Source organism: Chiloscyllium punctatum, chromosome 11, assembly GCF_047496795.1.
Source record: "Chiloscyllium punctatum isolate Juve2018m chromosome 11, sChiPun1.3, whole genome shotgun sequence".
Lineage (NCBI taxonomy): Eukaryota > Metazoa > Chordata > Chondrichthyes > Orectolobiformes > Hemiscylliidae > Chiloscyllium > Chiloscyllium punctatum.
The window spans coordinates 115,399,576-115,417,855 of NC_092749.1; the positions used below are offsets into that span (position 1 = coordinate 115,399,576).

At 41.7% G+C, this 18,280-nt stretch overlaps 1 protein-coding gene across 5 annotated transcripts in view; it reads right to left on the reverse strand.

The window, feature by feature from the left end:
- Positions 1 to 18,280, reverse strand: part of ehbp1 (EH domain binding protein 1) — a 398,936-nt gene that overhangs the window by 86,811 nt on the left and 293,845 nt on the right. For 3 of the 5 annotated variants that reach the window (XM_072581598.1, XM_072581593.1, XM_072581594.1), the window contains 3 exons: positions 10,969 to 11,116; positions 8,509 to 8,610; positions 2,991 to 3,121 (listed from right to left, as the gene is read on the reverse strand). In XM_072581598.1, coding sequence (XP_072437699.1) covers positions 2,991 to 3,121; positions 8,509 to 8,610; positions 10,969 to 11,116 — 381 coding nt within the window. The remainder of the gene's footprint in view (positions 1 to 2,990; positions 3,122 to 8,508; positions 8,611 to 10,968; positions 11,117 to 18,280) is intronic. The other 2 variants (XM_072581599.1, XM_072581595.1) reach the window with 1 other exon arrangement.

Sequence of the window (18,280 nt, forward strand, 5' to 3'; positions counted from 1 at the left end):
AAAGAGGATTGACGAGGGCGGAGCAGTAGATGTGATCTATATGGACTTCAGTAAGGCGTTCAACAAGGTTCGCCATGGGAGACTGGTTAGCAAGGTTAGATCTCATGGAATACAGGGAGAACTAGCCATTTGGATACATAACTGGCTCAAAGGTAGAAAACAGAGGGTGGTGGTAGAGGGTTTTTTTTCAGACTGGAGGCCTGTGACCAGTGGAGTGCCACAAGGATCGGTGCTGGATCCTCTACCTTTTGTCATTTACATAAATGAATTGGATGCGAGCATAAGAGGTACAGTTAGTAAGTTAGTAAGGAGATGTAGTGGACAGCGAAGAAGGTTACCTCATATCACAACAGGATGTTTACCAGATGGGCCAATGGGCTGAGAAGTGGCAGATGGAGTTTAATTCAGATAAATGCGAGGTGCTGCATTTTGGGAAAGCAAATCTTAGCAGGACTTATGCACTTAATGGTAAGGTCCTAGGGAGTGTTACTGAACAAAGAGACCTTGGAATGCAGGTTCATAGCTCCTTGAAAGTGGAGTCGCTTTCCTTTATTGGTCAGAGCATTGAGTACAGGACATTGGTTAGGGCACTGTGGGAATATTGGATGCAATTCTGGTCTCCTTCCTATCAGAAAGATGTTGTGAAACTTGAAAGGGTTCAGAAAAGATTTACAAGGATGTTGCCAAGGTTGCAGGATTTGTGCTATAGGGAGAAGCTGAACAGACTAGGGCTGTTTTCCCTGGAGCGTCGGAGGCTGAGGGGTGACCTTATAGAGGTTTACAGAATTACAAGGGCATGGATAGGATAAATAGACAAAGTCTTTTCCCTGGGGTCAGGGAGTCCAGAACTAGAGGGCATAGGTTTAGGGTGAGAGGGGAAAGATATAAAAGAGACTTAAGGGGCAATGTTTTCACGCAGAGGGTGGTACGTGTATGGAATGAGCTGCCAGAGGAAGTAGTGGAGGCTGGTACAATTTCAACATTTAAAAGACATTTGGATGGGTATATGAATAGGAAGGGTTTGGAGGGATATGGGCCAGGTGCTGGCAGGTGGGACTAGATTGGGTTGGGATATATGGTCACCACGGATGGGTTGGACTGAAGGGTCTGTTTCCATGCTGTACATCTCTATGACTCTATGACCCTTCCTCAGAATGTTCTGAGGAGTTCTATGGAAGGGTTAAACAACCAAAAATGTCAACTCTGATTTCTCTCCACAGGTGCTGCCAGAAGGCTGTGCTTTTCCAGCAATTTCAGTTTTTGTTCCTGACTTACAGTATCCACAGCTCTTTCGGTTTCTATCCATATAATGTGATAATGGACCTAAGATTACATGAGAATGGGTGACTGTGCTAAAAGAAATCAATCTCATAACAGGACCAGGTGTGGGGTTGAGAAAAACCATGGAAGGAGAGAATCAGGCTGTAAAGTTATCGATATTGAGTCCTCGAGGCTAGAGGGTCCCCAAGCAGAAAATGAGATGCTGTCCTTCAAGCCTGAGCCAAGGTTCGCTGGATCACTGCAGCAAACCTGTGCCAGAAATGCTGGTATGGGAACATGGTGTGTTGGAGTGGCAGGAAATTGGAAGCTCAGGGACATTCTTGTAAGCAGTCACACAGTCTGCATTTCATCTCCCAAATGTAGAGGAGACCACATTGTGAACAGTGAATACAGTAGGCTGGACTGAATGAAGTGCTGGTAAATCACTGCTTCACCTGGAAGGTATGTCTACAGCCTGAGATGGTAATGCACAAGGAGGTAAATGACACCTTCTTTAATTGCATGGCAAGGTGTCATGAGAGTGTGAGGAGATGTTGGGAAAGGAGGAGGGATGTACCAGAGGCTCATGGAGGAAACTGTCCCTGTGGAATGGTGACAACGGAGGGGAGGGGAATACTTGTCTGCTTGTGGACATCCTTTTGGGGGTAATAGAATATGCAGCTTACAATCCTTACAATGCAGAGCCTGGTGGGATGGTAAGTGAGGACCAGAACATCATACTTGTGGGAAGGGGAGTGCAGGAGATGGGTCAGGCATGGCTAAGGGCCCTGTCAACCACAGTTGCAGGGCATCCTTGTTTAAAGATTGGATGGACCTTTTTGAGGCCCCCCTGGCAGAAGGCTGCCTCATCAGAACAGATATGGCGGAGTTGGAGAAACTGGGAGAAACAAGGATAGAGAAATAAGGGAAATTATTCCTTACTATTAATTATGTTCAATGTCATGCTCTGTCCTCTTTAAGTTGCATTTTTCTGAACAGCTTTTGCACTCATAAGATGAAGGACATGAACGGCTCAGTGAAGGTGGTAGTATCAGTGTCAGCATTCTGTGCTCATGTTAATATGTTGCTTCCTCTACCTGTGGCCGGAACCTACCTTGACTGAAATCTTAGCATATTGGGGACTACATCTGTGACATTTTCCGGTTCCTATAAGTATCCAGTAGCCTCCTTGAGAATGTCACTTAGTGCAGAGTACTTTAGTATGGGTTAGGGTAAATTACTGTTGGATGGGAAAACTCAAAGGATTTGAGGTAGTTTTCTGTCATGGGTCCATTAGGAATTTAGGACAGTTGCCTAACATCATTCACACAGGAACTATTAGAGTCAGTAAATGAGCAAAGGTCATCTCATTGATCTGGGCTAGATTAGATTCTAAATTTCAGCAGTGAAAGACTTGCACCTAATCTAATTTGCTACCCAGTCCCCTTCATTACTTCTTCCTACAGTGTGATGATAAATCCAGACTTTGAATGCAGGTTTTTGCTGAATCTTGAGAAATGGCGTAATTTATAACAACATAACCAGTTGGGCTTTCCTGAGTTACTCAATACAAAGCTAAGAATCAGCAGCAGGACGACCATTGGGTCCCTTGACCCTATTTTGCCACACAATAAGATCATGGCTGATCTATTTGTAAAGGATTTGTTCACTTTTCAGATTTCAATAAAGCCAGTTCCACAAGCACATCAAAACATATTGCCTTAACCAACCTTGAGTTCTTCTTGTTCTGCACTGTCAACTGAGACTTTCTGGACAGCAGTAGATAGTGAATTTGCCACCTGCGGTTGAGCCTCTATGAGTTTCTTAAGCTTCATGTCAACTGACTTGCTGTTCTGAGTTCCTAAATTAACAAATGAGAGAAAGGTTTACAATATTAAATTCCCTACCAAAGGATACATTTTTTAAAAAGCTGCGATTTAAAAATTTGTGCTGGAAACAGACAAAAATCAATGGATTTAAAGAAATAAAAGGGAAAATATTAAGTTACAAACATCAACAGGCTTAGAATACATACCTCTCCTACCTCAGAAACTGATAACCCACGATTGCAAGATTTCAGAATAAAAAGTATACTTTCTACATTTCGTTTCCAATACTGTGACAACAAAATTACCAAAAATTTTAGAAATTCTCACATTCATCTCAAAATAGATAAAATGGATTTGAAGCAACAAAAAGGGAAAATACTAAGATACAAACATCAACATGGAGTTAAAACAGGTAAAAATGCACTTACTAATTACTTAAAAATTCAGTTAAAGCGGAAAATAAAGAAGCATAGCAATGACATAGCTGTAGTGCATGAATAAAACAGTAAGATTCTTATAGGCAATTATATGCAATATGTGGCGTAACAGAATATTACACTATTCGATCATCCAGAACACAATCAGATCCTATTTATGCAATTTTTTTGCCAGCTTTTAAAAGTAAAATTTTCTCAAGCAGAACAATTATCTTAAACCTATAGTACAGACAGGTAGAAACAGTGATAACACTGAGCTTCCACATTTACCAAGTAACACACAGTTCACTTAAAGCTCCTGATTTCCATTTAAATTAGGCAGCCACCTTTAATGTAACTGGGATGGGGCTGTGTTGGTATGTGAACAGCAGAAAGTGAAGGTTTGAGAGTTTCAGTCGAGCAATTTAAATCAAATAATTGTTAGAGGGGAATCATAGAATCCATACAATGTAGAAACAGGCCCTTCGGCCCAACAAGTCCACAACGACTCTCCGAGGAGTAACCCATCCAGAACCATTCCCCCTACTATATTACTTTACATTTACCCCTGACTAATGCACGTAACCTACACATCCCTGAACTACTGACAATTTAGGATGGCCAATCCACCTAATCTGCACATCTTTGGATTGTGGGAGGAAACCAGAGCACCCGGAGAAATCCCATGCAGACATGGGGAGAATGTGCAAACTCCACCCAGACAGTCACCTGAGGCTGGAATCAAACCCGGGTCCCTAACACTGTAAGGCAGCAGTGCTAACCACTGAGCCATCATGACGCCAAAGGAGGAGGAAAGACTGTGGGGTTTCAGGGTGTTTGATGGTGGGGACTTGGATACAGATTGGGTGCTGGGAGAGCAGTGAAAGGTCTGGGGACAGATGAGGAAGAAAGATCAAGACTCTAGATAGTTTGTTAATGAGTAGTAAATATAAAATAAATTGGTGGGATCAGGCATGATCAGAAGAAAGATGCAGAGGACAAGGAAAGAAAGTATACAGTGACGTTGCGATGAGTCAAATTGCAAGGGGATTGCCCACAACCTTGTTTTCAGCTAAACTTCAAGATTGCTGACGATGCCCCTATGTAACTCGATTTGCCTACACATGCACAGTATATCAAAAACATTAAAATACTGTGATGCAGTAAATTTGTGATAAATAACTATTTTCAATTTATTCACATCCTATTATGGCCTGAACTTGCGTAGTAGTTAGCTCTGGGAAACCTCAGTAAACAAATATGCTTCATGTGTTGTCTTTGGACAAGCGCAGCAGGTCAGGCAGCATCCAAGGAACAGGAGAATCGATGTTTCGGGCATAAGCCCTTCTTCAGGCTTATGCCCAAAACGTTGATTCTCCTGTTCCTTGGATGTTGCCTGACCAGCTGCGCTTTTCCAGCAACACATTTTTAAGCTCTGATCTCCAGCATCTGCAGTCCCCACTTTCTCCCTGTCTTTGGACAAGTCCAGCATGTTTTTTCTACATTGACTACATGATTTCCGCACTTGTATGTTGCTGGCAAAATCTAAAAACTCTGGGAGTTCATGCTCTCGTGTGGCCACACTATAATCTAATTTGGTAGTGGCTGTCACAAGACAAGTTTGCACAAACCTGGCTAATCTGGAGTTACCAATCTTGTATTTTTGCTTATCATGGATATCATTTCTTTGGATTTGCAATTCTGCTGGCAGGAAAGGCTGACAACTTCAACACAACTGTAATTACATGTTCTCCAAATATGACTCATTGCCATTTCACTATATAATAATTAGCACCAGAAAAGGGAATTTATTGGCTAGTGAATTTGTTTTATTTGCTAGTTGTAAGGAAGGTATTGTCATAAATGATTGTTGCTAATAGTGCCACAGTGACTTCTGGAACGTATATTTGTTTGAAATAATATAGTAACACTATGGAAAACTATCTCATAAGTGCATTCTCTACACTGTATCAAACCAATCCCACTCAATCCAACTGGAGTTGCATCTTCCTGTTGCAATCAAATCTTATGCAAATTCTCTCAGAATGTGGGTTCATGTTTGTCAGGTAATGGCACGGTCCTGATGTTTTAAAACTGCAGCAAGTGTGAGCAGACATTTATATACCAAAGCCAAAAATGTCAAGCCAAGGATGTTAAGCAGAGTATTAAGTTAAAACTAAAACATGTAACAAGGCAAAAATCAGTGATAACTCCGAAGACTGGGATAAATTCAGAATCCAGCAAAGGAAAACAAAAAAGATAATAAAGACAGGGAACTAGCAAGGAACATGAATACTAACAATAAGAATTTCATTAAATATATTAGGAACAGAGAGAATGAAGTGATAAAATTGATCTGGGAAAACAGTATGGGATCAAGGAAATGGCAGAGTAGGTAAACAGATATGCCTTGATGATGGAGGATATTTTGAACATTTTACTAACGTTAATACTAAAGAATACAGGGGAGGAATTATGTAGCATCATCACCAAAGTAGTAATAGACATGCTAATGAGCTTAAAGGCAGATAAGAACCCTAGCTCTGAAGGCTTACACCCTAGGATACTAAAAGAGGTAGCTACAGAGATAATGAATGCATTGACTGTCATTTCCCAAAAGTTGGTGGATTCTGGACAAGTAAAGGAGGATTGGAAAATTGCCAATGGAAAACCACTATTCAAAAAGGAGGGAGGCAAAAAGCAGGTAACAGAAGAACATTAACCCCAACATCTGTTATTGGAAAAATGTTGGAATCAGCTGTTAAGGAAATAATAGCAGAACATTTGGAAAATTATAAGTAGAGCCAGCATAGCTACATGAAAAAGAAATCATATCTGACTAATTTATTACAACTTTTTGAGGAAGTCTCAAGGAGAGTGGACAGAAGAGAACCATTAGATGTGTTGTATTTGGACTTCCAGAAGGTGTTCAGCAAGATATCCCATGAAAGGGCTAAGTCATAAGATAAAAACCCACAGAGTTGGAGGTAGGATACTGGCATGAATAGAGCATTGATTCATGGGTAGGAAACAGTGATTAAGGTTCTTTTTCAGGTTGGCAACTCATGACCAATGGGGTTCCACAGGGATCAGTGCTGGAACTACAACTGTTTATAATATATTCATCACTTGGAAAAAGGAAATGAATGCACTGTAGCCAAATTTGTGGATGACAAAAAAATAAGTAGACAGGTAGGTTGTGACAGAGATACATATAGCTTACAGAGAGATGCTAGGTTAAGTAATTACGTTAAAAAGTTGGCAAATGCAGTGTAATGTGGGAAATTGTGAAGTTGTTCACTTTGGAAGGGAGAACAAAACAACACTATTATTTAAATGGGAAAAAGCTGTAACATAAATTATCTTGACATACTCATACATGAAACACAAAAAACTCGCACACAGTGCAGTAGGCAATCAGGAAGACTAATGGAATGTTGGCCCTTATTTCAAGGGGGTTGGAGTCTAACAATAGGGAAGTCTTACTGCAACTGTACAAGGTGCTGGTGAGACCACATCTGGAGTTCTATGAGCAATTTTGGTCCCCTTATTTAAGGAAAATTTATATTTTAGTAGAGGCAGTTCAGAGAAAGTTCATTAGGATGATATCTGGTATGGAGGGATTGTCCTATCAGCAACGGCTAAACTGGTGTTGCAAAGAGTGAGAAGTGATCTCATTGAAATATGAAGGTGCTTGATAGGGTAATTGCTGAGAGGATGTTTCTCCTCATGGGAGAGTCTAGGACAATGTGGCATTTTCTCAAATTAAAGGGACTCCAATTTAAGACTGAGATGAAGAGTCTCGGTGGGGTGACAGTCTTTGGAACTCCTTGCCCCCATAGCTCTCTTTGGCAGAGTCCTTGTGAATATTTAAGGTTGGGATAGATTGACTCTTGATGAGTAGGGGAATCAAGAGTTATGGGGAAATTAAATAAAGTGGACCTCAGGAATGTCAGGTCAGCCATGATCCTATTGAATGGCAGAGCAAGCTCAAAGGTCTGAGTGGCCTCCTCCTGTTCCTATTGCTTGTTGTCTTATCGTCTAGGCTAAACTCCAATGTAATAATATACCTGAAAGTGTTTTGAAACTAAGAGTTTGCTGTAAACAAATGTGACAATACTATGGCTTTAAGAGGTGTATTTGGTCCTTTTTTTTAAAAATGAAGAAAAGCTGAGAAATGGTGCCAAGCAGTCTACTCCAAAGCCAATGAAGTACCGGCTTAAGAAGTCAAACTCCCACAGAACCAGGATTTTTTTTCAAGTTTAGCCTTCAGTAGCAGGGGTCTAGATGTGGAACCTCTTACCCCTCTCCCAATTATAGCTAAGAGCTGGGGTTCTCTTTCTTCTGCTAGAATTGCATAAGAAACAATTTATTTTACCGAATTTGCCTTTACCAAGGGTGTGCTCAGGGGATGCTGCTATAGTTAATTAGTCGTAGTTAATATATATTATTTTGTTAAGCATTTCAACAGAGTTACAGTTAAGCCAATTCTTCTCGTTTGTTTTTATTTTGTCTGTATTTTAACTATAGAATATGAATAAAGTGTATTTGTTTCAAGCCTGGTAGTTTGACTGATTGAATTGCATCCAAAATACAAGGCCTTGCATTTATCTTTAAAAATAAGAAAAGGTTAGGTTCTAGACTATCTTAATAAATTTTGAGGGGGTTTGGTCTGGGTCATAATACAAGTAGCAAGGCTGATCAACTGTATGATGAAAACTGTAGTTCAATTTATTACATTTTGGTAAACAGGTGAATGTGTCATGCAATGAGAAACTGAACCAAGAGTATCAGGCTTGATTGATGAAATAACATTGATGTACGTACTCTGTGCATATTTTGTTCTATAGAAGCTGTTTTAAGGTATTGCTATAATACCTTATACTTTGCTGCAGTCAAAGCTTTAGCCTATACTTACATATGCATTAATAGCAGAAGACAGGCAGGAATAACTCATGCAAGCATTTAATGCTGGTTAAACAGCACAATATAATTAGAATTACCAAAAGAATCAAGGTCAATTTCAATGTTAGTATGTTCCTCTCCACCTCCCAAAAAAGAGCATTCAGCGCCTTCCTTATTAATATCTACCCCAACAGTATCACCTGTAGAGACAAGAAAATCAGCAAAAGCATTTATTATACATTGAACATCCCATTTAATGTGAACAGGGCATTTCCACATTAGTGCATGCAGAAGACAGACAGGATGTGCTGCAATGAATACTGTTAGTTTATTATTCTTAGATTTAATTGTATGCAAAGACCCAAAAGCACTCAGGATTGATGTCCATGAAACATTACAGGTGTGGCAGAAATGAATAGCATTAACACTAGTAGGTTAGCATCAGCAGAAAGATCTAAAGCAATACAAATTCCAGATTTCAAATTTGATTAAATATAGAAGCAGCGAACCGTATTTAAACATTAGCAAAGAGCACATGCCACAATCCGCTCTTTTCTGTTTTAAGAAACACCATCAGTAGTGGGTGTGAGCAAGACTTTGTGCATGCTCAAAACACTTATATGCTGCAAGCTAGGTCTCAGGGGAAAGCCCTAAGTGCTTTTCTTTTCCATATTTACTTCCTAATTGCACCGCCATACTTAATGTGAACTAGCTGGAAGGTAGCTTCTGATATTTCAAGCAAGTGCAGATTGATAGTTTGGTTGGTACAGGTGCTGGCAGTATGAGCATCAGAAGTTAGGACCTAGTACTGAGACCTTCAGCATTTTTATTATTTTTGGTTTGGAGCTGCAAACTATAAGCTAAGAGCAGAAGGTGATCTTTGACCTGTGACAAGCAACTGGTTTTAAATGAGAGAAACAAACAGACTAATATTTGTTATAAGGCTAGACCTGGAATTTATTTGCAGGTTGGTTTTTGTCCTATAATTGTCTATAGATATTTTAACACTGGAAAGGCATTATGCTCAAATAGATGGCAGATGCTTGAATGTTAACAGGACCTGCCTCACAAGGAAAATAACAGGACCTGCCTCACAAGAGACAGAGAAACCAACGTTTGCACTGTTTTGAACATTTTTTGTCAGAAGGAATGTGGCAACCATAGCTACAGGACAGAAATTCAATTGCTTCCTGGTTGCCCTCCCATTATCAATTTATTGACAGTTTGGAGAATAGAATCTTAGATATAAGAATTCACAGAACGTTCCTTGCTTTAGAAACCAAGCAGAATACAATCCCATGTTCCTGTGAAATTGCGAATTGTGGAAACTGTTTAAGTGAACTGGACAGTTATATCTCTCTTATTTTCCTTTTGATTTATTCCTTAAATGTGTGCGTGCTGTGTATCTGTCTGTCTGTGAGAGAGCAGGGTTAGAATCCAAGAAGATTGGGTTTAAATTATAGACATTAGTTAGGTTACTTTGTTGTTTAACATTGGTCAGCTGAAGCTGCTGTATTAATAACAAATTGTTAATTATTTTATTTCAGCTATAAACGTGATCGCTATTATTGATTATTCACAAAATCTGGTACTGATTATTCAAAAGTTTGGTTATGAATCACTGGGGAAATTGAGAGGGTCAGTTAATTTGGCTGTCTGTCACCAAATCATGACACTATAGTGGTGCCACAAGGCTGGGAACCAATGGTGCTGATGTACAATGATTCTAGATGCTGTCAACATTACTTCTGAGAATGTAACACTCACACTGAGCAGAGTAAAATCTGGTCCAAAGAAACCTGGTACAGTCAGGGGGACCCACTACGAGACAAGTGTTCCAGTGGACATTAAAAAATCCAGCTGCCTTAATGTTTAGATGCTGTCAACTATCTGAGACCCACATTCTAGGATAGTGTTAACATCGTACAAATCAGTGATACATTTGCACCAACTCTGTTATAGAAGCTGCTCAGCTACTTCACTGTTTTATTTCAGTATATTCTGGTAAAGAAAAATACCTTGCATTTTGTTTATTTAGACTCATGACCTTAGGATATGCCAGGAACATTCCAGTTCAAGCCACTCCTTGGTAAATACTCTTCTTTCCCTTCTTGTTGTGGGAGGAGGGGTTCTTGTGAAAAATTAAGCGGCATTGCTGATGGGAAAGGGGGGCTGAGTGGGAAGAGAGGGATTGAGCTCAATGATCAGCCATGGTCATAATGAATGGTGGAGCTGACTCGAGAGGTCAAATGATGCATTCCTGCTCCTATCTTCTATGCTCATGCAACATCAACCCAAGGCTCAGGTTAATTTCCATCTCACTGCCCGAGTTTCAATGAAATGTTCATATTTTTCTGTCAGTAGTAGTTATCTAGTAGTAATTAGCAATGTAAGTGTGAATGAAGATTCTATACTGAGGCAGAGTCACAAAAGGACTGTACCATTTGCAGCAAGAATAAAATTGATGCTCAGACAAAAAAATGACTGAGTTAAGATTGTGGAAAGCCTTCACCTGCAGATTGGGGATGGAGCGTCAGTAGAGTTAAAATTTCACTAACCTCCAGCTGCCTTTGATCTTTCTCTCAACTTTTCAGTATTCAGTTCATTGTAGCTGGGAAGATCAGACATCTTAACACCAGATCGAGCTTCTGCAATTAGCTGACGAGCTCTCTCTCTCAACTGGCGACGTCGCTCTTCATCTTGGTGCTGGAAGATATTGAATAGCTGCCATCACGGTAATTGACAAAAACTCAATTTCATTGCAAAATTGATCATCATGATAACAGGCATGATGCTTCAGACAGCATTACCAAGAACTCTTCCTGTGTAGTGTACAGTATTCTACTTTAACCTGAAATTGTTCAAAATGGAGCTGGAGTAAAAATATTACATTCAGATTTCACCAAATCAAACTCATTAATTCCATATGTACTTTAATACATAAAGCAAACTGAAAACACAGCAACATCTGCCAATGCAGCAATATGATTATTTAATCACACTAGAAATCTCACCAGTTTGTTACATATACGCACAACACTTAATCACAATTTAAGTTCATCATCCCATCAATTCCAAAATTATTTTGTGATAGCATGCAATTCTGTAACAAACGATAAGGCAGTTAATGTATTCACACCAACAACAACAACACTCTTCAAATAACTCTACAAGATGCCCAAGAGGATGTAAAACTGCTAGTCCTCTGTGGCACATGCTGTTCATTTAGTCTTTCAATACACTGGCACAATTTAGACGTAATATAATTGACACAAATCAAATATTAGTTTATTAGAAAACCAATACGTGTGTCTTTGCAGGCTAATTACATTTACCATTAATATTTACAGCAACACCTGCTGGATTATGTAGTTGTGTTTTGTGACAGTATTGTAACTGAAAAAGAGAAACGGGAATTTGTTGTACCTAAACATCCAGAAATGGAGATTATATTAGTTACAACAAAGCGCATCCCGTTTACACTCCTTAAAAACAATGCCGTTTCCTCTTGATACTCAGTTAACTGATAACTTAGACAGACTTGATTTGACAAAATTACTTCACAAGCATGCTGTTCTTGCATAATAAATTTCACAAAATTGCATTTCAGTTTTAGGTCTAAGTTCTTGAATATGGAGTGCAACAGTCTCAAGAACTTGCAACTTCTCTATTTAATGCTTAAAAAAAAACTAAATATAAGAAATCTGAAATAAACATAGAAAAAAAATCAGGATTATACACTTTTATATTAAGACTATTCCTTAGAACTCAATTCTGATGGAAGATTTTATATTCTAGCTTGACTTTCTTTTTACATACGTGGACTGACTTGCAGCACACTTCCAACACTTACTGTGTTTATTATTCTCTACAGACTGCACTTAAAGCTGTACATGCAAACACTGCACAGCATTTCATCACTTTCAGCTGCAGTGTTGAAGCTGCTTTTGGTGCAATGGTCTCCAGTGAATAAATACATATTTATAAGGCAAACAGGATTAACTTAGTTTCTTTAAAAGGATGTTATAATGCTTTACTGGTCAATCCAGGAAGCTTGTAATTGTAATAAAAATGTATTGCTATCATAAAAGCAGCATGATCTTAAATAGTTATTTCTTCATGACGTAGAGATTACTTAATTTCCCATGCAACCAACCATTTTGTGATGTTGAATCTTAAACTGTAAACATATTCCCACTAGGAATGCACTTTGCATTTGGTCCTTTATAGTTCATCAACTATACCTCTCTCTGCCGACATCATTAAACAGTTCCAAGTTCTTCCACTCTGCTCCACCCTATGGGAACTCCATTTGCTGAATCTCCATGAAAAATTCCCAACAAATTTTTAAAACTTTAGCCTTACATTTGTTTCTGCTAGTTTGACACTTATCGAAATAAAAACTCACCTTAACATAGGGCTCTGTATTTACCACTTACACCTCTCCTAGGTTGAAAAGTGTGGTGCTGGAAAAGCACTGCAGGTTAGGCAGCATCCAAGAAGCAGGAGAGTCAATGTTTCGGGCATAAGCCCTTCATCAGGAATGTGGAGGGGAAGGCGACTGAGAGATGGATAGGGAGAATTTGGTGGGGGTTAGCTGGGAAGGCGATAGGCGGATTTAGGTGGGGGTTAATTGTGATAGGTCAGTGGGGAGAGTGGAGCGGATAGGTGGGAAAAGTGATGGACCAGTAAGACAGGTCAAGAGGGCGATGCCGAGTTGGCGGGTTGGATCTGGGATGAGGTAGGGGGTAGAGAGATTTGGAAACTGGTGAAGTCAATGTTGATGTTGTGTGGTTGTCGGGTCCCAAGGCAGAAGATGAAGTGTTCTTCCTCCAACTGGCAGGTGGCTTTGATTTGGTGGTGGAGGTCCAGGGTTTGCATGCCCTTGGGGGAGTGGGAGTGGGAGGTGAAGTGGTGATGGGGTTAGTTTGTGCATGTGTCCCAGAGATGTTCCCTGAACCACTCTGCGAGTTGGTGCTCGATCTCCCTGATGTAGATGAGACTACATCGAGAGCAACGGGTGCAATAAATAAGGTGGGAGAGTGTACTGGAAAATCTCTGCTGGATGTGAAAAGATCCTCTAGTGCCTTGGATGAAGGTGAGGGGGGGAGGTGTGTGCACAGGCTTTGCACCTTGAGCAGCAGGTGAGGAAAGTGCAGAGTGTAGAGGGTGGGTTGGTAGGGACCATGGACTAACAAGGAAGTCATGGAGGGAATGATCTTTGCGGAACGCAGGTAGGAGAGAGGAGGGAAATATATTTTTGGTGATGAGGTCTTACAGTAGGTGGTGAAAATGGCAGAGGATAATCCACTGTATCTGGAGATGCATGGGGTGGAATGAGGTACTTATTGAGTCACATAAATCTGTGTTGAGCATGTCTGTACCCTCAATTTTTCCTCACTATCCAATCCTCTGATTAAGATGAACTCCCTATAGTCCTTCCCACACTACTGGTTATGCAGTTTGTTCATTGCATTGCCATAGGTACTTGGCCTGTTGAATATCAAGTCTATAAACGTTTTAAACTTTCACTTATGATACTTCATCATCATTATAGAATACTTGTGGCACTCAGTTTTTTTTTAATGTGCACTTTATACATGTACGTAAAATTCATTCTTCACACAAGTACATATTACTTAACTTAGTTTTGTTTGTGAATTGGCTGCATTCCCCCCTCACAGTCAAGTTTTTACTTTGATATGATATATAAATCTCACCAATTTACATTCACATCAAGTTCTAAATAAAAGTTAGGAACAATAGGCATCTAGATTGCCTCACTGACGGAAGCATTCTTTCTACGTTTGTCACCTTCCTTTAGTACCTTATGGACCTTAATTAGATCTCCTCCATTCTTCCAAACTCCATAGAGTATCAACTTAAACTGCTCAACCTCTCTTCATTAGACACATTCCTGACCTCCAATCCAGTGAACCTCCTCTAAGCGGCCTCCAATATAATTGCATCCTTCCTCAAGTAAAGGGTCCAAAATTGTGTGCAATACTCCAGTTGCTGTCTCATTGATGCCTTTTTACACTCTATTCCTTTCATAATAAAGGCCCTCCTGATGACCTGCTGTACCTGCATATTAGTTTTCTGTGATTCATGCACAAGGACACCCAGATACCTCTGCATTACTCTGAAGTTTCTCTTCATGAATTACTTCAGATGCTATATTGCAATTTTTAAAAAAGTTTCTAATAATCTTATACAGTTCTCACTCATACACTTGATATGAAAAAAATGCCCATAAAAACCCATTCAGATTTTTTCCAACTTAAGTGTTTAATCTAATGTAAAAGCAAAGTTCTATCTAGACTCCATATCAGATAGCCAATCCTTTAATAGTATGTTTAAATTGTCAATCAAGGTAAAAAGGAAGAACTCCCAGCTGAGATAATCCACAGAACATGAAATAAATCAATTTTTCTGCAATCCATTAAAATTCTAGTCCGAAATAATATTAACAATATGATGAAATATTAAGCATCTTGGTAACAGAAACAGAGTAGCAGATCTGAGTCAGCTGGGGATATTGTGCCAAAGGCCAAGAATTACTAACATTGAGACACACAAAATGAAGCAAAACTACAAGGTTAATGCAACAGTGCTGGAACTACTGATAATTGAAATAAAATGCTGGAATTAACGCTGTTGTGGCAGTAGTGAAATCTATTATAACAGGACAAATATGTGGCTGAATCCAGAGTTAAATTTTAACTTAATTTGAAGTGGTGTAGTTCTCAGATAGCAATGGAGATGGTGTAGTTAGTTCTGTCACAGAAGGAGGGAGGGAAATGAAGTGGTTTTTGTGAAATAAGCACAGATATGCCAAATAATGAACTATCAAGATGAGAAAACAATTAAGAGGTATAGTTTGCTCTGAAAAGATATAGAGTGGTATTACGAAGAGGAAAGCTCAATTTAACAGGTAATTTCAATCAAGCGTTTTTGGCAACAATACAAGATGACTGCTTTATAACTCAATGAGTAGAGGAAGCCATTCAGGCAAGTGATCATCTTGAGTACGCCTTCATAAATGACCCAAACAACATATTACAATTGGAAACTGTCGCACCTTTGAGACAAAACAAGCATAAAATCACGCAGTTCACAATAGCATATCTTAAATCCAGATCCAAAGACCAGGAGATGGGGGCATGCCCTAAATAGGACAGAACTCTCAGAAATGAGGGAAGAAATAAATGTCGGAGAAAGTTAGTTTGCATGTCAGTAGAAGACACGAGACTAAATGCTTGCTGTTGAGTATGCAGGCTAAATCAACATGTAGCATCAATAGGTTCAGACCAAATACACATGATCCTAAATAGATTAACAAGCAACTTAAAAAATAGTAAAGAAGAAAAATGACCTTAACAAATCTTGCAGACAGGAAGCTGAGAAGGTTCACTGGGATGAAAACAGCAACATGCAGAAACAGGTCAAAAGGTTGATCGTAAGGGCAAAGAGAGACCTAGAAAAAAGCAAGCTGCAGAGGCAAAGCATAATGAGACAGAAATTCTATCAGTATTATAACAGTAATAGAAATGTCAGAAGAAGGGAGAATATTAAAAGATGCAAAAAGGGCAAAAAGAGATAATAAATTTAATAAAGAAAGAATGAATGAATTTGTATTTATACAACACTCCTCACAATCATAGTCATACAGCATGGAAACAGACCAGAGTCCGACCAGTCTGTGCCGAATATATTCCCAAATTAAACTAGTCCCACCTTGCAGCACTTGGCCCATATTCCTCCAAACTATTCCTATTCATGTAATTATCCAAATGTCTTTTAAATGTTGGAACTGTATCTGCATCCACCATTTCATTCCACACACTAAACACACTGTCTAAAAATGCTGCCCCTCATGTCCTTTTTAAATCTTTCTCATGTCACCTTAAAAACATGCTCCCTAGTCTTGAAGTCCCCCACCCTGGGGAAAAGACCCTTGCTATTCATTTTATCCATGCCACTCATGATTTTATAAACCTCTATGAGATTAATCTCAGGGCATCACAAAGCTCTTCCAAACAAGTGGATAATGGTAACCAATTTGGTCACAAGCTCCCACAAACAGCAATGAAATTAAAAAAAAGAGAGTGTGCTGCTACGGTCAAAGATGGCTGTCAACGATTGCGACTGGCACTGATGCTAATGACATCACACAGTTGGGGAGGGTCTTCTGACTGCTCTTCTGGCCCCATCCTGCCCACATCCATTTCCCCAATCATCCCTCTCCACCTGATCCCCATGCGCCCCCTCCCCCGTCCAATCTCCCATGCGCACGTGCCCTGTCTACGCAACCCTTCCACACCCCTCTTCTTCTGTCCACGCAACTCCTCGACAACCCTTTCCCCTTTCTGCCCAAACCTGCTCTACAACCGTCATCCCCATCTGCCCACAACCCCTCTACCACCCTATTCCCCTGTCCAACCACAGCCCCTCTACATCCCGCACCCCCATTCGGCCGCACCCCCTCTACACCCCTCACTGCTGTCCGCCCGCACCCCTCTACACCCCTCACTGCTGTCCGCCCGCACCCCTCTACACCCCTCACTGCTGTCCGCCCGCACCCCCTCTACACCTCTCACTGCTGTCCGCCCGCACCCCTCTACACCCCTCACTGCTGTCCGCCCGCACCCCCTCTACACCTCTCACTGCTGTCCGCCCGCACCCCCTCTACACCTCTCACTGCTGTCCGCCCGCACCCCCTCTACACCCCTCACTGCTGTCCGCCCGCACCCCCTCTACACCTCTCACTGCTGTCCGCCCGCACCCCTCTACACCCCTCACTGCTGTCCGCCCGCACCCCCTCTGTACACCCCTCACTGCTGTCCGCCCGCACCCCCTCTACACCCCTCACTGCTGTCCGCCCGCACCCCCTCTACACCCCTCACTGCTGTCCGCCCGCACCCCCTCTACACCCCTCACTGCTGTCCGCCCGCACCCCCTCTGTACACCCCTCACTGCTGTCCGCCCGCACCCCCTCTGTACACCCCTCACTGCTGTCCGCCCGCACCCCCTCTGTACACCCCTCACTGCTGTCCGCCCGCACCCCCTCTGTACACCCCTCACTGCTGTCCGCCCGCACCCCCTCTGTACACCCCTCACTGCTGTCCGCCCGCACCCCCTCGACACCCCTCACTGCTGTCCGCCTGCACCCTCTGTACACCCCTCACTGCTGTCCACCCGCACCATCTACACCCCTCACTGCTGTCCGCCTGCACCCTCTGTACACCCCTCACTGCTGTCCGCCCGCACCCCCTCTACACCCCTCACTGCTGTCCACCCGCACCCTCTGTACACCCCTCACTGCTGTCCACCCGCACCCCTCTACACCCCTCACTGCTGTCCGCCCACAACCTCTGTACACCCCTCACTGCTGTCTGCCCGCACCCTCTGTACACCCCTCACTGCTGTCCGCCCGCACCCTCTCTACACCCCTCACTGCTGTCCGCCCGCACCCCCTGTACACCTCTCACTGCTGTCCACCCGCACCCCCTCTACACCTCTCTTCCCCATCCGCCCGCACCCCTCTACACCCCTCACTACTGTCCACCCGCACCCCCCTACACCCCTCAATACTGTCCACCCTCACCCCCTCTATACCTCTCTTCCCCATCCGCCCGCACCCCTGTACATCCCTCACTGCTGTCCGCCTGCACCACCTCTGCACCCCTCACTACTGTCCACCCGCACCCCCTCTACACCCCTCACTGCTGTCTGCTCGTACTCCCTCTACACCCCTCTTCCCCTGTCCGCCCACAATCCCCGTAGGCCACAGCTTAGCATCTATTGTTGGAAAAATGTTGGAATTCAATTATTATGGAAATACTAGCAGAAAACTTGCAAAATCACAAT